Consider the following 21,980-nt stretch of genomic DNA (forward strand, 5'->3'; position numbering starts at 1 on the left):
AGGCAGGGTTAGGGGGGTTGGGACGGCGGTGGGGACCATCGGCAATGGCAGGGGAGGTGGCAGATGTCCGCAGTGAGCTCCGTTGCTACGGGGCACGCAAGCATTCCGGCGCGTGTACCGTTGACAAGCAGGGGCTGGCGATAGTTTTGCCACCCCCTGCCTGGAGGACTGCGGCTACATCTGTACCTCCAGTGGCCGTGGACCTCAATTCACTCATCCAGGTCACATACTAGAGAGGATCCAATTCCTTTGAGAATTTGGGACACACCCATTGGACATTACACTGGCCTCCCCCCATCTGGGAATACCCAACCATTCAATCGACTGGACAGACCCCCTGTGGCTCACTACGAGTGGAGAATACAGCTTGGAAACACCTCCAGTGGCCACGGAAACATCATCCATCTTCTTCCAGGCCACCTACTAGAGAGGAACCACTACACCCTGCTGGGTGCTCCACCTGTTCCCCCCTAGCCCATTGGGGCCCAACATTGTTTCCCCAGTTTTGGGAGAAATACCCAGACCCACCGGACATTATCTAATTCCATCTGTCACTAGTAGGATAAGCCAGTGTACCGCATGATTGCCCATGGAGTGGTAACTATACCAATACTCAATTGTGTAACAGCATTGTATTGTTGCCAAAATATCACAATCAGTCCAGCAAGCACAGAGTGTTTTTATTAATTTTATAGTTCATATGTACATGTTGTTCTTTAATTTCTTCTTTTTAGAAAATACTGTATATACAGGTTGTTTATCAATATTAAAATTGTTTGTAAGTATCTGTCAAATCCATTTTTCAAAATCATCGAGTCCAGCGCTGCCACAGAACTTTGTGTTCTGACCCCCCCGCCCCTTTCCTTTACATCTGTACTTCAAATTATTTCTTTTTTTATTAATTTTTGCTGCAGCCTGCAAAATAATGCAAAAAGATGTTCTACTGAACATTCATATTTACTGGTGATTCCGTATCAAAGAGATAAAAGACAAAAAAGACAATGACTGGAATGTCCCAAAGAAACATAACACCATAAGGCAGGCATGCCCTCCCATCATGCCTTGCCAAATTTTAATATTAGAGAATGCTTAAATTATGGCAAGGCATGCTGGGATGTTTAGGTTCACAACAGCTGGAGGGCCACAGTTTGGACATGCCATACAATAATGTATGGCGTACCCTCACTCACACAATGTGAAGAGGGAACAAGCGCATTAAGGTATCTTTATCTGCTCGGTGTCACTGAAAGTGTATAGTGACAGACAACTGTATGAAGGGAAACTCATACCGTACTTACACGGGTTCAAGGTAGATCTTTCCTATAAAGTTAACTTTAATGGAACTCCCATAGGAATGATCCAGAGGAATTGACTCGGTAATTGATCAAAAAAGTGAAAGGTTCTCTCAGTAAAACAATTTAATAGGGAAATAGTGCCTGCTAAGGGCCTGCTAATTGTGATGGGTGAATTTAACCTGATTCTCCATACGTCCCTTGACAAATCCTGTAGCCTTAAATCCTTAGGCATGCCCACACTTAAAGGTCCATTGTCTGCTTTTACTAACCTGCTCCCTGAATTGGATTTGTATGACATATGGAGAACACACAACCCAATTAGCTGGGAATATGCATATTACTCCCACGTTCATAACACTTATTCTAGAATAGATATGGTGTTGGGGGACAAATGGACACTCCAACACACCAAGAAAATGGACATCCTCCCCATCACGTGGTCCGACCATGCCCCTATCCTGTGGTTCTGGCAGATTGATTATCGCAATGTGACTCCATGTCCTTGGCATCTGTCGTCCCATCTCCTGTCCAATCCCATATCTAAAAACATTATCTCTGATAGTCTCGACAATTACCTAATTACCAATTCTCTCCAAGATACCTCACTTTCTACCCATCGGTGTACCCTTAAAGCAGTCACCCACGGAGCCGCCATCCAAGCTGGAACTATTCTCACAAAACAGTCCGTTGCTCACCAAAATGTCTTAGAGGCTAAAATCAAAGAACTGGATGCAAAAAATAAAGTACTGCCATCACTGTCTCTACGTAAAGAACTTTCTGAAGCATTCAGTCAAGTTCAAAAATGTCTATTAGCTAAGACACAATCTGCTCTAAATAGGCTATGACAGAGGTTCCACCTTTTTGATAATAGATCGGGTAAAATGTTAGCCAGCTAGCAAGCTACGGATGCAACAAGATAAAAATAGGATACCCCATATCTTCTCTTCCTCTAATGTTAAATTGTTAAATCCCAAAGACATATCTAATCAGTTTTCTACCTACTACTCAAGTCTTTATAATGTGTTGCAAAACTTTAGTATTCCTCAGCCGTCCTCTGCTTCGATTAACTACTTTTTAGACTTCGTAAATTTGCCCTCCTTTTTTTTTTTTTTTACTTTTTTTTTATTGTATAATAAATTGCAGAACAAGCCAAACAAGTTTGCCCATAGGATATTAAGACAGTAAGACAATAAGGTTAGTCTTATGAATGGACTAAGTTATAATTATCACTTTGCTATCTTTTATAATCATTCCAAAAAAAGGGTTATTGTAAGACATGGAAATATCCTAAAACCAATTTTACGACCTGTCCAAAACCATCACAAGAAACATTAACTTTACATATAGACGTAGACACGAAGGGGATGGGGAAGGGGTTTACTATTGAAAGGGGGAGTGAAGTTCAATACTTTCTTATTATATGGGCTCCAATGCATATATTGAATTATCAGGGTGTCATTTTGGAGAGAATGAAGTTTGGGTTTTCCTTTTCGATAACGCACTTGTGTTGTCTAAATATGTCACCGAAAGGAATAATATACATTATTAGATATTGTAAGAGAAAACCATTATCTAGATTCGTTTGTTGGGATCTGTGAAATTGAAGGAAGGGATAAGTTGTGAGTAGGGTCAAGGTCTTATACTGTTAATATAAATTTGGCGTAGATTTACAATAAATTTAGAAACCATTAGAGATTGCAATTTCTATTCCACAATTGGTTTGATTTTTACTGTATACTTTGCATTCATGTATCTTCATCTCCCCTTGACCCTTTGTTAGTCCGATCAATTAATGGGTTAATTTTTACAGCAATATTGACCATCAAAGAACTGTAGGATATTTTTTTTGGTACTTGTTTCCCAGCACGGCGCCCATCGCATCGCAGACCATACGATGGTATGCAATGCGATATTACGCAATGGCAGCCGATGTTATACAATTTTAAATTGTATACCATCGCATTGTATGGCATATATAATGGTATGCGATTTAAAATTGTATAAGCACCCTAATGGGTTTTTCCAATGTTAAATGTGCCCCTTATAAGATAATGAACCATAATGGGTGCTTAGTATGTTAAAAGCACCCCCAACGGCACCCCCACTATCAACGCCAATCCGAAGTGTGGCGAGCGGCGGCGGTATGTGTCCTCCGACCTTTTCATACCTGTCATACATGTCGGCGTGGAGTTGATTTTATTTAGTGTGGTGAGCGCAGCGAGCCACCGAGCCCGAAGCGTGGCGAGCGGACGCATAATACATGTAAAGTAATATGCGTCCCATCGCGGGGCTCGCTGTGCTCGCCACACTTCGGGATCGGGACTATATAAAATCTACTCCACGCCACGCTTCGGGTTGGCGTTGATAGTGGGGGTGGCGTGGGGGTGCATTTAACATTGTAAGCCCCCATTAGGGTGCTTATACAATTAAAAATCGTATAAGGGGCTTATACAATTTTAAATCGCATCGAGTGTATGGCATGCGATGCAATGTGATTATATGTCGTATGACTTAATATCGTGGGCGCCGTGCTAGGAAACAAGTACCTTTTTTTTTGAGTAGTCGTCAAGAGATCCTATATAACAGTCCCATTTATTATGGAAAGATAGTAAAGTAAATAAGTCTGTTATCATAAGTGTCTTTATATCAAAATATAGAAATTGCAATTTCTTGAGTTTCAATTCTTGTAGCAAAGGGGCAGATTTCTTAATCCAGTGCCTTAATATTTGCTTCTCAGCTAAAGTAAGAATGATGACCAACATAGGAATGTGCTTAAGACCATTTTGGCCCAGATTCCACTTATCAAATATGAGTAATAGACAGGCTTCCGGTATTGGTGATATAGAAATGTTCAGAGTGTCCTTCAAGAAGTTTACAATTTTATTCCAATACCTTTGGATTTTAGCGCAACTCCAAAAACAGTGTAAATATTTTGCATTGGCCATTGAACATTTATAACAGTGTCCGGTTTCATCTGGTACCGTGTATTTGCATTGAGCAGGAGAGATATATAGTCTATAAAGTGACTTTGAATGTGTTTCTTGTAGATAAGCAGATTGTAAATATTTTGAGTACTAGCAGTATGTTTTCAGTATTGTATCAGGAGGCATGGTCAATCCAGGTATATCTTCCACCCACTTTGAAAGGAGTTGGGTCGAGTGAAGATGAGGGTCTACTTTAGCTTCCAATATTTTAGGGTATAGTTGATTTATTGTATCTTTTTTTGTGAATAGAAGAAGGATCTTTGCCTAGTAGTGAGTCAGCAGGTAGACTTTGAGCATGTTGGGTATGTTGTGAGGAATCAAAATCTTCCTCTTTAGCATCAGACATGTGTTTTTTACAGGCTGGGGAGGGGCCAGGTTCACCAGATTCTGCCACCATTGTTGGGGTACGGCCACGTTTTACTTGCTTCCCAGTTTATTGAAGGGAGCGTGGTGGCTGCTGTGAGGTGACAAACTCTGGTAAATTATGTAAAATTCCATATTTGTACAGGGGTGGGTATAGCGCTCAAGTACCAATGTACGAAGGGGCTGCAGACCCAGAGTGGTCCAAACTCTAGATACGGAATATGCAAACAATAAAGGGGTGCTGCGCTCACCTTCTGAGGTGCCCACACAGCCGATGCTGACTGGGAGCACTTCTACGTGTAGTATGGACTGCAAGGAGGACAAGATAGGTGGGTAAATAATATATTTATTATTAATAAAAAAAAAAAAAAAAAAAAAAAAAAAAAAAAAACTGGTGGGTAGGAAGATGGGGGATGGGGTGACAGGCCGGGTAGCTTCCACTTGTGAGGAGTGGTGTCCGCTGTCGGCCTGGTGAAGGGCAGGGGGGCGGGGGGGCGCAGGTAAGATCAGTCTCTGGCTGCGGTGGGTGGAATGACAAATTATAAAAATGAAGAAAAACGAAAGGAAAAAACAGTCCCGGTACTGTCCACAGTAAGATGGTATGGAGATGTCACTGGAGGCTGGCGTCCCAGCAGCTCACAGTGGTGCATACAACATACCTTAATGCTGCCGCAGTGCGGGAGTGTTCAGATGCTTGTGGCCGTAGATGTTCCGGGCGTCCTGCTGGATGTGAGAGGGACACCGACGGTTGATCCACGCTGCTGTGCTGTGTGCGCCGGCGGGTGCCAGAAATAATATATAATAAATATATTATTTACCCACCTATCTTGTCCTCCTTGCAGTCCATACTACACGTAGAAGTGCTCCCAGTCAGCATCGGCTGTGTGGGCACCTCAGAAGGTGAGCGCAGCACCCCTTTATTGTCTGCATATGTAAAATTCCAGCCACAGTAAGCCAGAGTATAACAGATTATAGATGGGGGCTGTAAGGCAACATGTAATCAGCTGCGTGTCTGCCTGATTGGAGTGCTTCGTATATGAGAATTCTACCTTTAAGGGACGCCTTCAGTGGTTATTATGCTGGCACAGGCTGCCTGCTCTGGTGAAGTGGGATGTAAACTAGCCACTGGTGAGTAGGGGCAGCAGGTTACCTTCTATGCGAGAGTATTTGGTCACAGGCTTTGCCGGTCCCTGCTGTATTCCAGGGTCGCGGGGAGTTACGCCTCAAAGCCTGCTGTGAGTTGGGCGCCTGGGCTTTGTTCCCGGTGTCGGGCAGAGCTGGAGGATTCCTCTGAGGGGGTCTCTGGACTAGGCAGGTTTCTCTTTTCGTCTGGGGTCGGGTCCGTGGAGGCTATAAGCCTTTTAAATATTTTTTTTAGCCGGGACTGTACGGAGCTGTGGAGAAACGCTGTTTACTCCATACACCCGAACCGGAAGTGTAAATTTGCCCTCCTTATCCGCAGACCAATTGGCCAATATTAATGCTTCCTGGACCTCTGGCATTGTAAAACTAGCTAATATATCTTTGCTAGTTATATCTTTGCTGTTACTTCACTAGGTTCTCTCCCTAGAGAGATGTTGGAGGCCCAAATAGTCACACTCCCTAAATCGGGCAAAGACCCAGCTTATTGTCAAAACTATAAACCTATAGCTTTACTGAATAGTGACGTAAAGAGTTATGCAAAAATGATAGTCACGCGTATTAACTCTTTCCTACCTCTGCTGATACACCCAGAGTATTTGATAGATTCTCTTCCACGTGACGGAGGCCTACTCCTGCTATCCTTTGATGCGGAGAAGGCCTTTGATTGCCTAAGCTGAATGTACATGCGTGAGGTGCTCACAAAATTTGGTTTTAGAGACCAGATCTTTTCATCTATTTGTGCTCTATACAGCTCCCTTCGGCACGGGTGTACAGCTATGGTTTCTTATCTGACTCCTTTCTTAAATCTATTGGATCTAGACAAGGGTGTCCCTTCCCCCAGATTTTTGTACTGGCTATTGAGCCCCTAGCTGCGAAAATATGCAAACTGACCAACTCCCAGGTCAGAAGATTGGAGACTACTGTATATCTGCAAACTATGCTTATTTGCTGATATTGTCCTCCTCTTTATCACAAACCCCAAGGAGACTCTCCCCACTCTACATGAAATTCTAAACCAGGAACGTCCAAACTGTGGCCCTACAGCTGTTGTGAAACTACACATCCCAGCATGCCTTGCCATAGCTTTACCATTCCCTGATAGAAAAACTGTGGCAAGGCATGATGGGACTTGCAGTTTCACAACACCTGGAGGGCCATAGTTTGACATGCCTCTTCTAAACCAATATAGTGCGGCTTCATATTACAAATTGAACACTACAAAGACAAATTCCCTTCTGATCTCTCTGACTCCCTCCCGACTCACTGCTCTATGTATCCCTATACTTGGCGCGCTGTAGCGATTAAATATATAGGTATAAACATTCCAGCCGTCCCTTCTAAAGTCTTTGATATAAATTTCCCTCCCCTCAATGTGCCCATCTCAGCTTTAACTAAATCCTGGCTCTCATTTGATACTTCCTGACTAGGCCTTCTTGCTGCCTTTAGAAGGACTTTGTTACCAAAGTTGATGTACCTATTCCGTATGATTCCATATGTTATCCCATAGAAGATTTTGCAAGATTGTACTAAGCTTATGACTAAATATGCTTGGTCCTCTAACTAGGGTGACCAACTCATCCCTTTAATCCGGGACACATATTAATTACACAGGTTCTGTGGCAGTTTAAAACCAGGTGAAATGGAGTCTTGAGGTGTGGCAGTTTAAAACCAGGTGAAAGCCAGCCACAGAACCTGTGTGATTAATATGTGTCCCGGATTAAAGGGATGAGTTGGTCACCCTACCTCTAACCCCCCTAAACTAGCCCATTCTAAAATGAGCCTTTCTAAAGCCAAAGGCAATTTAAATCTGCCTGATCTGACTCTATACCTATTCTAGTTAGCTGGGCCCTTCTTCAGACCTCTGCAAGTTCCCTGTACCCTTTTAAAGATGATTTCTTACTCCCCAAATGCTTAAGATCCACCACCGCCTCTATGCTCCCATTCATGGGGGCCTCTTTAATGGTTTGGGACAGGTTAAACTCTAGACTCCCTCTTTCTTCCCAAACACTAGTGAATATCTCCCTTCAAACCCTGTCAACTCTTATCCCGAATTTAACTCTAGCACGATGGTCTGCTTGTGGAGTGGCAACGATAGCAGACCTATTACTAGGCCCTTTTTCAAGTCTCCACCAGAAATTTTCTCTCCCAAATAGCAAACTTTTGCACTATTTCCAGATCTCCCATTGGTGGCAATCCATTCCTAAGGACAGCAACCCTGCCATCCCACTACTATCGACTATTATCTCCAGATTGACGTAATTTAATTCGAAACATGACATTTTTCTGGTATATGTCCCTACAAGACTTGACACCCCCCACTAAATCTACTGCTCAGAGGAAATGGGAAGCTGAATTGGGCATGGAATTGACTGAGTCACAATGGAGCAAAATATTCCTCTTATCATACTCTATGTAAAAATGCTTATACCATACCGAAATGCATATCAAACTGCTCCACAGACTCTAGTTAACTCCGGACAGGATGCACACATTCTGGCCCTAATGCTCCAAAATCTGTTGGTGCCTATGTGAGGAGGTGGGAAACAAATATCAGTCTTAATAGTGTATTAGCTTTAAAACTATCCCCTTCCCCCACCCTAGCACTACTAAACGTAATCCCCGACTCCATCCCTATCTACCAATGTTATGTTTTGGGCCATATATTAATCGCAGCTCGTGCAGCCCTAGCCCAACTTTGGAAAGTGATCCATAAAACTAATTTCAACTTTATTATGGAAACATAATTTAAGCCCTATACTTGTTCAGCATCTTCACCAACAGTATGATGGTCTTACTGGCACATGTTGTTACGATCCAGGGAGTGATTAGCACTAGATCGCCACCCAAACAGGACAGGGCAGTTATCCTGAACTAACTCTATTGGCCCTCTCCGACTGGTGACCAGAGACTGCTGGGTTCTAGGCTTCCCCTGTAGCCGCCACGGCTGAAAGGGCGAGTTAAGCCCGCCCAAGCTCCGCTGCAGCCAGGTGTTAGGTATGGACAAGCCTGTGGCGACCACCAGAGAGGGTCCAAGAGGAAATCTAACTAAGATGAGAACCCAAACAGGATAATGGTATAATGAGAACACTAAATGAATAAGTCCCTATTTTACACTGGAACAGAATACCATAAAGAAAACACTGCGACTCAGGTGCAACCAATCCAGCAACCCTGGTCGCAAAAATCCTGTGTGACCAACACACCCCAACCAAATAAAGGGAGGAAAAGGGCCCGCCTCCACTAGGGCACAAAACCAAATGAATAAGCTACTCGGCAGTAGCTCAGGGTAACTCACGGCACCATGAAAGGAATGAGAGATGGTCGTCTCAGGGCGTCAGTGAACCTGCCAAGCCTCTGCAGAAAAAGTACACCTGCACACTCCTGCAGCTTTCCTGCAGCAGGAACAGGAATCTAACACCGGTGTCTGAGGGAGGGCTCAGATGCCTAAAGAAGAACTGGCATCCAATTAGAGAGGGCTGGCTGATCCAGACCCTCTCTGAGGAAGAACACCTGTGTGAGGGCGCCAACTCCTCCGGTGTCCTGGCTGCTTAGAAACAGCCAGGGCTCCTGTACGTAGCTGCCCGGCATCTGCCGTTACTATGCAACCCGCCGGGAGCTCCCTCTAGCGCCGGAAGTTGTGCGCCGGACAGGTTGCCTAGCAACCCACGACGCCCGGCCCATGGACGCAGCAGAGCACGCTGCCGAACATCACCTGCTTCCATCCCCTGTCCTGGCCCGCACAGCAGGTACCGGTACCCTGGGAGTTTGGGTAGCTGTAGGACCTGCATCAGTCCACGCAACCACAGACCCCCCCGGGTCCTAACACACGTATGTCACTGAAGGCGAGGGACCGCAGTACTTTCCTGATACCTCTCGAGTAAGTCCTTTGCAATTTACTCTAATTTAGAGGGATACTGATTCTTAAACCGCTATTACTATTCCAGATGGTACTAAAGTTGTTTAAACTATGACATCCCTGTTAAGACATTATGCATAATGCCTGATGTGTTTACCTACTTTTTCATGCATACTGATGGACCTTATGTGACCCATTTTTCCCCTATGTTTTTGTTTCTTTATTTCTTTCTTCTGTACCCCATTTCTGTGATAATTCTCAATAAAAATTTATTGATGTTAAAAATATAAAAATGTAAATAGATGATACTGCCCATACAGTAGTAACCAAACAGATTCTGCCTACCATTTTCTAGAATGCAATAGAGAATGTTAAGGTGCCCATACACGTTGCAATATGTGTGCTGTGCATTTTGAACTTCATTTGTGCCGTGCGAATTTGGCACTTGTAGGGGGATGCGATCTACTGTACTGTGCCGTGTGATGCAATGCGATTTTAGCTTTCTTTTTTTTTGAGTTTATAGTTACCTAATGGACATTGCATCGCATCGCATGTACTATAAAACTGATGCGATGCAATGTAGCACAAAGTACTGCCTGCAGATACTTTTTGTGCTATACAATATTATACCCGCAGGGACGCGCATTGCATAGCATCCCCGCAGGTACACGGTGGGATTTTAACCGATGCGATGTGTTTTGAACTTTAAAAGTTCAAAACGCATGTTAAAATTGCAACGTGTATGGGCACCTTTAGACATATTCTGATTGGTTACTATGGAAATTACAGTATCACCTCTTTTCAGTTTTTAGAAGCTTTAGTAAATTAACCCCTAAATGTTAACTCATTAAAAACAATAACAAGTAAGAAAAGTTTTTACAATGTTGACCAATACTTTGTAATTAAAGTGGCTTTGTAAGACGCTTTATTGAATTCCCAAAAAGTTTCTTTACTTCTCTGTTCCTAAAGGTATAAATAAAAGGGTTAATCATAGGCGTGATTACTGTGTACATAAAAGCAAGATATTTGTCATAATGGCTTCCTATAGGCTTGGTATACACAATGATGGCTGCGCCATAAAACAGACCGGCTACTATGAGGTGAGATGAACATGTGGAAAATGCTTTCTGTTTTCCTTCATTAGTCTTGACCTTTGACACAGTCATTATTATATGGATGTAGAAACCTATGATTATAAGAAAAGGCAACACCACATCAAAAACGGCAACTACACTCATAGTTACATTGCTAATGAAAGGATCGGAACATGCTAAGTTCTGCAGCGGAGCCAAGTCACAGAAGAAGTGGTCAATCACATTGGGACCACAGAATTCCAGCTGTGCTGTGATGATATCAGGGATTAATATACTACCAAATCCTATGATCCATGGAAGGAAGGCCAACCCAATACAAAATTTAGTTGTCATGATAGCTGGGTACTGTAACGGATAGTTAATAGCAAGGTGGCGGTCAAAGACCATTACTACGAGAAGATGACATTCAGTTGATCCCAAGGAGTTGAAAACATACATTTGAATAATGCATCCATTAAACGAAATAAAATTATTAGCTGCAATTAGAATTGCTAAAAGTTTGGGGATAGTAACAGATACAAACATAATTTCTAAAATAGAAAATACACTAATAAAATAATACATCGGAGTATGAAGAGAAGGTTCCACTCTAACAAGAACAATTATAACAATGTTCCCCGTGATACAGGTTATGTAGGTCAGTAGAAAAACAAAGACGAGTACATTCTGGAACTGGTGCAAATTAGAAAAAGCCAGCAAAATAAAACCTTCTATTACAGTTTTGTTGGCTTCCATCATTATGTTGAAAAACAGAGAATCCTGTGAGAGAGCAATAGAAGATTCCAAAAAGTTTTCAAAGTAGCAGGGATGTGCTGTGAGGTAAAAAGATGAGAGTAGGATTTGCACACAATTTATGAGCCATGAAGTACATGTGGGCATTATACACAAGTGCAGCAGTATATACTGCTGGATATTTGCTGAGTTTTAATAAGAGATGTGAAGAAAAGGTAGTCAGGTGAGGCACTGCCTCAGCTGCCATACACATTTACTCCAGAGTTTTGACTATAAAAATGATTAGAATAATAAAAATAAGATTTTTTTTTAATAGAGTCTTTGTATTTTTGACATACTTTATAAACTCAAAACTCCGCCGTATATATATGTTAGTATGACCGGAAATGCTGTGCCTCACCTGCCTCACCCCACCGCACACCACTGCAAAGTAGAAAATGTTTCCCAAAACACCTCACCGCTCTAAGCAGAGTACTGGTTGCAGCTCAGTGACATCTCCACGGCTAATTCCTGCGGCTGGGTAAGAACCAGTTTTTGCAAAGGGCACCCTATGGTTATACTTATGTGATTATATTGGATGGAACTTCAGCATACATAATACCTATATTTACATCCATTGTTCCTGTGAGATTTCGATATATGGGACTATTGACCTAGGGATTGGTGATTAACACACAGGTGTAGGCTCCTGCCAGACCTTGTACTTTTTTCAAAGATATATATTGAAATGTTATATCTGTGAGTACATTAAGAAGTGTCATGTATACATTTTGGTCATATATCATTTATGTATTTCGTTTCTTGTTATTATTTATTGGTGGCCGCCAATTTACTTTTGATGTTTATTGTATATTTTTTTTTATAGATTGAGTATATTTTACATATTATGGATTGTCTCAAATTGTGGAAAGTTTATTCACCCATAGTGCAGCCAGATTCATTAACACAGGATAGTTTGTTTTATTTTGCTCATGTTCCAGAAAACATGCATATTGCAGCTTTTGGGGGAGATTCTCTAAGAATATCCCCCCCCCACCTTCGCCGCCCATCGCAATTATAATTATAACATATGTTCTAACATATGCGATAATTATAGCAAAGGACAGCTCTTGCGTTAAGAGCTGTCCTTTGCGGTGAGAGTTGCTGGGAGGATCATAGTGCAGGGAGGAGGTCACAGGTCCGGGCAGCACAGCTCTGTGCTGCCCGGACACAGGTGAGGGGGCGATGCGGTAACCCGGCGGGGGATGCTTAGTGCACCACAAAATGCGGTATAAACCCAGATAACGGGGGTTTTACCGTATTTTTAGCTTAGAGAATCTCCCCCTATATCTTTAAAAATATGTGTATACACCAACACGTTAGCTTTCTGCAGCTTTTTGTATATACAGATGGAGCTGCTACCATCCTTGGCCAGCGCTCGCCAGATCCCGGCGATAGAGACTGGGACGCGCATGCATCTCACGCGCACATGCGTCCCAGTATCAGCGTCTCCCTGCCCATATCCGCTTCAGGGAGAAGCTGCCTAGTTCGGGCGGGGGTCGGGCGGCAAGGGGGACCAGCGGCAATGGCAGGGGAAGCAGCGGGGACCCCCGCCAAGCTCCGTTGCCACGGGGTGAGCGAGCGTCTCATGTGCGCGTGCCCCTGGCGGTAGTCGGCCGCTGGCGGGGGATGGCGGTAGAATCGCCATACCCTGCAAAGATGAGCCCGGCTACATCTGTATGTCTGAGTCTCAGATTTGTAAGATATCCTCATTTAGAGAATTATTATTAGAGCCCGACTTTTGTGATATTAGTGAAAGTAGAAAAATTAAATAATAATCACTGTAAGTTCTGGAGTTACCGTTGCAGATGAATATGGAGTCTTTACACCGTAGGGGCGCCCTGGCAAAAGAGGTGTGGCCTTACAAATAAATGTATATCCATGTGTATATCGGCGTGGTCTTGCAAGACGGGGCATGGCCTAGTTGCCTGGGCCCCTATTTTATTCCCTTCAGGGGGTCCAGGAGATTCTGACCTCTGGGGACCAGTCTGTGTGCAATGTCAACACTGTGACAAGAGCTGCATGTTGCAAATAATGTTATCGGGAATGAGCACTTTTGGTGTTACTCCTTGACGGTTGACACCATGGTGCAGCTCTACATCCCCGCAACGTCCTTGTGATGCCACAGAATGCTCATTTGTTATCTAATTAAATGTATATTTTTATTCTATATAAGAACATAACGGGTAAAAATTTCCCAAGACATTAAAGTATTATGATACCTGTAAATATTTATTTGTTGAATAATCCCTGTGAAACGCACATTTCAAATAATAACACACATATTCCCAAGTGGACTATCTTACCATGTCGCCCTGGATTTTTCATCATCCATTAGCCCTTCAAATTTGCAGATGACACCACGCTAAATAGAATGATCACAAAAGGTAATGAGAATGCCTTCAGGCAAGAGGTGGAAAGGCTAGTCAGCTGGTGTAGTGCTAACAACCTACAGCTGAATGCGTCAAAAATGGTTGAGATGATCATAGACTTCAGGAAGAATCCCCCTACACTCCCCACGCTAATGGTTGAAGGTAGTTTAGTGGCGGTAGTGGAATCCTTCAGATTCTTAGGCTGGGACCTGAAGTGGAGGGCCAACATCGATGGCCATGTGGGAAAAGCCCAGCAGAGACTGTTTTTCCTACGTCAACTCAGGAAGTTCAAACTGCCGCAGGAACTCCTAATGCTCTTCTACTCTGCAATTATACAATCCGTGATCTGTACCTCAATCATAGTCTGGTATGGCTCGGCCTCGGCTTATGACAGAAATAGATTACAGCGAATTGTAAGAGCAGCGGAAAAAAACCATAGGAACGGGGTTTACCGGCGATTGAGGACGTGCATAGGTCAATGGTTACAAAATGTGCTGAAAGAGTTATCAGTGACCACGCCCATCCTGCTCGTGACTTGTTCAGAAGGCTGCCATCTGGGAGGCGATACAGCTCTCAACAGCGAAGACAGCCAGACACAGAAACATGCTATGGAATCCTATCCTTATGTATCCCTCCTATTATCCCTATAGACTGTAAGCCTGTGAGCAGGGCCCTCCTACCTCTATATGAGATGGTTTCTGCATCCCATCAGGACTGTCCTGTAATCTGGTGGGACTGCCATGCTATGGAATCCTATCCTTATGTATCCCTCCTATTATCCCTATAGATTGTAAGCTTAAGAGCAGGGCCCTCCTACCTCCATGTCGGTTTGTATCTACCCAGTTTGTTTAATCTCTGTTTGCTATTGTAAAGCGCAACGGAATCTGCTGCGTTATATAAGTAACTAATGGAATCTGCTGCGCTATATAAGACACTGTAAATAAATAATAATAAATAATGTTTGTACACTGTGTGGGAGCAGTGGTTATCGAAAACCAATTCCCTGTGTATTATGTATGCTGTACATTGATATACTTGGCAATAAAGTGATTCTAATATTGGCAAGATGCTCAGTGAGCATTGAGGAAAACCCTCCCCACAACATGATTGTGCCGTACCTATACTTTATTTCTGTAAAGGTATTTGCTAAGCAATGATCAGCGGTAGGCTTTGATATATGCATCAGCTTGAATTGGGTCCAAAACGGTCCCTTTTCGGTCTCATCTGGCCAAAAAAGTTCAGAGCATTTTAGTAAGGTCAATACTGATGCTTTATTATAAACTCAGGTTGTATTTTTATATGGTTGTTCTTCGGTTTTGTCCTTTTACTAACCACTGTCCCATACAGGCCAGTTTCTTGCAGAGCTCTTGAGTTGTTTGACTGGTTCACCTCAGCTCAGCCTTAGAACTCCTTCAAAATAATAGTAAATATCTCTGTAGATTCCCTTACAAGTCTCCTCCTTCATGTTTTATTTCTACGGGGGTAATGTATCAAATCTACTGTACTAAAGAGGTAAAGTTGGTCAATTCAGTTTGTCTGCCCATCATTACATGCACTGTGCTACCCTAGATAAATGATGTCTAGAAGATTATTGGTTGCAAAATCTCTACATTTTCCCTTCAGAAGATTTGATACACCTCCCCCTAAGTCTATGTGTGGTTATAATATTCCATTGCATTATTTTTTATATGGAGCAGGAAACAAAAATCTAGTTGTTGATAAACCATAAACATCATGTAATATCATCTCAGCAGCTTCAAGTTTCCATGATGCCAACAAGCAGCAAAGTTACATTTTCAGTAATTACTTAACCCTGTCTGTGAGAGACGTTCAAAATATCTGCTAAAAATGCCAACGTCGCTCACATTTGTTATATCAATTTAAAAAAAAGAAGAATGTTGTGTTAAGAAAGATAACATTTCCTACATGAGATAAACATTACAGGTCATTATGATAAATGATGATGTTTGCTTTGCAATATTTACTCCTATTTGGACAAATGCACTTGGCACTCAAAGGGAAAACATTAATCAATGAGAAATGATACATCATGTAACAGTTTACCTTATGGAAAATCAGAATGGAATTTCAGCTTCCACTTTATAGTATTACATAATGTAAAATAGACACGGATGTTCTGTATTCTGAATTGTGCTTTATGGGCATAAAACATATGCTTTTCCTCATACAGAAGACAATCAAAATATATCTTTATGTTACAATCACTGTTAAATATAATTCAGAAGACAATAGGATTACACACTGGATTCTGTGTATAGTCAGCATTAGAGTCAGGTAATGTAATTCAGCCTTATATACCCTTTATCGTATTTGTGAGAGAAAAATTCACTGGGGAATATGTTTTATAAATGTATTATTAAAAGACTACTAACAAGGTCTTTAGCGGATTTACATTTTCCTCCGCTACAATAATCAGCTGAGAATTATAAGGAAAGGATATTAATATGAATATTTCCCTAAAGATCTGACAATCATTGTAAAACCACTACTGATATCAGAAGTAACAACTAAATTATTAATTATTTAGATTTATTTATAATTTATGGTTTGATTTCTAAAAAGGGAGAAGGAAAGGGACTGTTTAGAGGGGAACGCACTAGCAGATGAGAAAATGGTTAAATAATAACCTTTTTGGTTTAATTAATATTTCCTATATTTCAAATACGGAAAATGGACATAACAGTGAAAAGTAGAGGTACAATCATGGACATACAAACATGAACAATAGGTGTGTTTAAAGAAAGAAAATAAGTGTATTAAAATGTAAACAGAGACCAGTCTGAGAGATGACTTGTTATAATATAGTCCGTGAGTGGTTTGCATAGGTATTGGATCCCTTTTAGGGTGTATTTCTTGCATGTGTAATAACACATACTGTACACTGCACCTTCCACTGGATGCTCCAAAGTGGACCATTGGACCATCCAGTGGAAGGTGCAGTGTACAGTATGTGTTATTACACACATAATAAATACACCCTAAAAGGGATCCAATACCTATGCAAACCACTCACAGGCAATAACAAGTCATCTCTCAGACTGGTCTCTGTGTAAATTTTAATACACTTATTTTCTTTCTTTAAACACACCTATTGTTCATGTTTGTTTGTTTCGGGATTTTGTCCTTGTCGGTATTTTAAATGTCGGGATTTTGACCTTGTCAGGATTTTGTCCTTGTCGGTATTATGACCCATTTGGGATTTTGACCCTGTCGGGATTTTGACCGTCGGGATTTCATACCGAATCCAATATCAACAGCATATCCTTTAAGTCCTGTAAGTTGATGGAAATATGAAGGCCAAGTCAGCACCTTAAAGTCTTTGTTTTGTTTTTCAATCCATTCCTGAATAGGTCATTGCCATAAAGAAATCTACTTAGTCTGTAACAATGTTTATGTAAGTGGTACACGTCTTCACAGCAGAACATTGCCTAAAGAATCATACTGCTTCTCTAAACGTAACTTCTTTACCTAGAGATGATGCCATGAATGCCATGAAGAGGGCTGTCTCCTACTTGAGCCTGGTGGTTACCTTCTCAGAGTCTCCTGCTCAAGGCTGCATTTGCTCTCTCTCTCTCTCTCTCTCTCTCTGGTTGCTTATGTTTCTTGTACTCTCTGCCCTAAAGATCCTGTCTCCCTCAGTGTGTCTACAGATCATGTCCTTGTCTCTACATGTACTGTGCCCTATTTGACAGTCAGCCGTAATGTGTTACACCTTGACATTCTATTATGCACTTTCCCTTTGTCACTTGTCCTGCCAACTCTCACCAACTGCTCCATATGGCCTGACCACCGTTCTGTACCATGACCCCCTGATCAACAGACCTAATATATATGACACACTGGGCCTTATTTTGGTTCATTCTTTCTGACAAAATCCTTCTTAGATGGACAAAACCATGTGCACTGCAGGGGGGGGGGGCAGATGTAACATGTGCAGAGAGAATTAGATTTGGTGAGTAATTTTGTTTCTGTGCAGGGTAAATACTGACTGCTTTATTTTTACACTGCAATATAGATCTCACTTTGAAGTAAAACCCCACCAAATCTAATTCTCTCTGCACAAGTAACACCTGCCCCACCTGCAGTGCACATGGTTTTGCCCATCTAAGAAGGATTTTGTCAGAAAGAATGAACCAAAATAAGGCCCTCTGAGTAGTTTTTGAAGCTCTGGATCCTGTTCTGGATTTAACTATACCTATATCCAGTTCATCATTTTCTCAGAGAAAAAGCTGTTAAGAATAATAGCTGTCAATAATCTTGATGCAACCTATATTTCCACTATTACAACCCAGATGGCTTCCCTTGCCCAAATACAGTAGCTATAGATGGTACTTGATAATAATCTGAGGAATGGTTAATTTTATGCAGCTTTGGAAAGATAGACCCTGCATTTTAATATTATTTACATTATTCATCAGTAATGCACCCACATTATTGGTCTTCTCATTATTTGAACTCCTGGCTCCTGTTTTGTACATTGCCCTTTTCTAGTGCACTCTCAATTCCAGACCCCCTATGGCTCCTTCGTTAATGTAGTGTGTTCTCTTATCTCCTTTAAATGTTCACTAACCGCAGACACTTACTTGAGATAGCTCCATGGAAAGTAATTCAATTGCTTTGCCTCTATTGTTTCCACTATTAGTTCTATGCTTTGCAGATTGTTCTACAGTACTATTTGTTTTACATTCACATTTATGTATACTCTTGTTCTACTCCAGTTTGGTTAATCTGCCTTTCCATGGATCATGGGTTTTGTCTTGCTGCCCACATGGTGTGACAGCAAAACTGGGTATAGTCCCACAATTATTATATACTTCGTTCCTAGTTTAAAATTAATTACTCCTACTTGTTGGCTCTGAATATCTTCACACCTGGTCATGTTGTGGTCAGACAACACAGATGCTTTCCAATTAAATTTGCACCTATCCCAGATTCAAAATCATAGGATTTTCCCATCCAGCACCTATTCTAACCAAGTCTAACTTGTTCCAGCCTAATTTCCCTCCCTTACTGAATAAATATAAAGCTGACTTTCAGAAGTTGTCAACACTAACAGTTTCTTGGAGGGTAAGACTAATATTGCCATTAGTGATCCTGCTTTCTTTCTTTAGAGAGTCAAATTACATGGTACTGTAGGTAAGTTTGTCTTGAGTGCAAGCAGATCTTGATAGGTCTAGAAAAACTTAATTCAAAGTTCCTCTAAGGGTGGCTTCCAACTACAGTACCTCATTTTCAAAGTTACTAAAGTATAATTCAGTGCATTTGGCCAGGACTATTGAAATATGTATGCCACATACTCAAAAATGGCCAGAGGCCATGCAGCTAAAATCCCTTTTTAAATGTTCTTCCTTGGCTTAGAAAATATCCCTGCCTTCAACACCGCACATTAAACCATACAAGTAGGTGTTATCATAAATACAGACATCTTACCCCCACAGATCCCAGATTTCTCCTGCCAGGGCTCTCAATGTCACCTATATGTTTGGTAATCAGTAGATAAGACATTTAGTGGACTCGGCAGGTTAACAATCCTAGTGTATATGTATCTTAACAACTGCTTATCCTTCTAACCCACTTGTTCTGGGTATAGCTTTAGATATTTCCTCATTGCCTACCTGTAATGCTGGGTGATCCCCAACCACTTCTACATCACTATTGCTCATTTGACTTGGCCCAGACATTTCAGGCCAAATGTAGTAAAATGCGATTTTTGGGGATGTGTGATTTTTAGGCAAAAAACGTCTGAAAACACAATTTGGGTAATTTTTCCTAACATGGGAGTGACTGGGGATTAGTTAGGCGTGGAGAGGAGGTGAGTTGCGGGAGGTTGTTTGGTGGTTTTGAGGAGTTTTGAGTAAGTTTCTGAGTGGTTTTTGTGTTGTGTAAGGCGAATTGGTCATAGGCTCCACAGGTAAGATTCCCGTAAGCTGATGCACCTGCAAGGCCACCTGTCAGATAATGACTTTTTTTTAAAAGGTTTGGCTTATTCTGGAGTAGTGGCCTATTCCCGTCTCCCTCCTGTCTCCTACACAAGCAACCTGTGCCAGTTCTCAGAGCACTTAATACTGCAAATACTCATCTATGGAAGATGCCCAGCTCTATCCACTGTGACATCTGTTAAAGGGACAGGAGTGGCTGCTATCTGGGTGTGTAACTATCTCTTGGGTGTTTCTGATCACCACTGTCTGAGGGGTGAGGATGTGTTTGATACTCCGGGGAATGGATTATATGATAAATGGTGTTTTTTTTTATAGAGGTTTGGGCTCTGTGGTCAGTCTCAGTAAGGGGGGGGGGGTTATCAGTGGCCACTCCACTGGCTTGTCACAGAGCTTGTGGCCACTAGACTGGTGAATATATTGAGACCAACAGTTTCCACACAGGTGTAGTGATGTATTAACCCTACCTATTTTGGTGTTGGTTCCACCTACATTTGACATGGCGCTGCCTATGTGAGGCCACTTCTATACATTTTTTCAGGGTCGCTTGCAGTTCCCAATCCGTACCTGCTTAGCCTTATGTTCATGTTTGCGTTGGCAAGCAGTATCACAGTTTTTACAGTATGGGCTGTGTATATGTATAAGAAAAAGTTTGTGAGCAAGTATTGCTGATGCATATACAGTACATACCTCTTTCCGATTTGTAAATTATTGCATGATTTTTTTTTTAAATAAAGAGGAAAATGCAGCTTGTTATCTGTCCTTTTCTGTGTGTAATGAGGTGCTCGGGGTTGATGCATAGTGTTGCAGTCTTTTCTCTGTCTCTAGAATTCACTGGATCCTCAGTTGTCTTTATAATTCTCTGTTATCAGCTACAGTAGTAGCACACGTCTGCCATGATATCTGGAGAAAGCGGACCTTCTCTCTCTGGGGGAGATTCTCTAAGAATCTCTGCCCCCCTTCGCCGCCCATCGCATATTTAATTATCGCATATGTTGTAACATATGCGATAATTAAGGCAAAGGACAGCTCTTGCGTTAAGAGCTGTCCTTTGCGGTGAGAGTCGCGGGGTCCCAGCAGGTCCCGGCGGCTCCCCCCTCCCTCACACACCCGGCGCTGCTGCTGCTGCGCCGGGCTCTCCTCCTCCCTGCACCCGGAAGAGGATCAGTGCAGGGAGGAGGTCACAGGTCCGGGCAGCACAGCTCTGTGCTGCCCGGACACAGGTGAGGGGGCGATGCGGGTCGGCGGGGGGCGGCGGAGGGTTGCGGTAGAAGCCCATTGGCTTCTATGGGGCATCGCCAGATTTTTCTGGCGATGCCCCCCGCCGCGGTAACCCGGCGTGGGATGCTTAGAGCATCCCAAAATGCGGTAAAAACCCCGATAACGGGGTTTTTACCGCATGTTTCGCTTAGAGAATCTCCCCCTCTGTCTTATCAAGCATGTTCTATAAAGTGATAGGTAGTAACTGATTGGTTGCTCTGGGGGAATGGGTCATTGGGTCAACCAAAATAGGGTCAACATACATTAGATCGACCACCGAACACATTAGATCAACCACATTAGATCGACCACCGAAGGTCGACAGTCCTTAGCTCAACACATGAAAAAGTTTGAGATGCCTAAGGTCGACAGGTTTAAAAGGATGACACGAGCATTCTGTCAACATTGGAAATGTCAAGTCACAAGGTCGACATGGGTTTTTCACTTGTTTGTCTCAAATGCCGTTTGAGACCATGATCGCCATGCTTCCGACTCGGCATGCTTCTGGCTTGGTGACTCGCTATGCCGGGCACACTATTGTATTCTCCCTCTGCCTAATGCTTGTGTTGACCTTTTGACCCTGCCGACCTTAGGCATGTCAACCTATTTTCATGTGTCAACCTTAGGCCTGTCATCATTCAGTGGTTGACACAATGTATGTCGACCTTAATAGTGTTGACCTAATGACCCTATATCACTTTGGGCAATTTCTTCACTTTTCCACCCTTAAAAAATGATAGAGACAGAATCTGATTGGTTGCTATGGGCAACATCACATTTTTTTTTCATTTTTAGAAGCTTTAGTAAATATACCCCTAAATGTCAATTCATCACAAACAATAATAAATTAGAAAAAAATGTATAATGTTGACCAATTCTTTGTAA

General features: G+C 42.2%; 1 protein-coding gene across 1 annotated transcript; it reads right to left on the reverse strand.

Moving 5' to 3' along the window:
• Positions 1-10,543: 10,543 nt before the first annotated feature.
• LOC146049574 (olfactory receptor 2B6-like) lies at positions 10,544-11,473 on the reverse strand. Its single transcript, XM_083166098.1, has one exon. It carries the CDS (start codon positions 11,471-11,473, stop codon positions 10,544-10,546), a length of 930 nt encoding a protein of 309 aa, XP_083022224.1.
• Positions 11,474-21,980: the final 10,507 nt, after the last annotated feature.

This window comes from Crinia signifera, chromosome 12, assembly GCF_055691185.1.
Source record: "Crinia signifera chromosome 12, ASM5569118v1, whole genome shotgun sequence".
Taxonomy (NCBI): Eukaryota; Metazoa; Chordata; class Amphibia; order Anura; family Myobatrachidae; genus Crinia; species Crinia signifera.

Coding starts and splice junctions, on each gene's coding strand:
- LOC146049574 (XM_083166098.1), bottom strand. CDS start 11,473: ATGATGGAAGCCAACAAAACTGTAATAGAAGGTTTTATTTTGCTGGCT.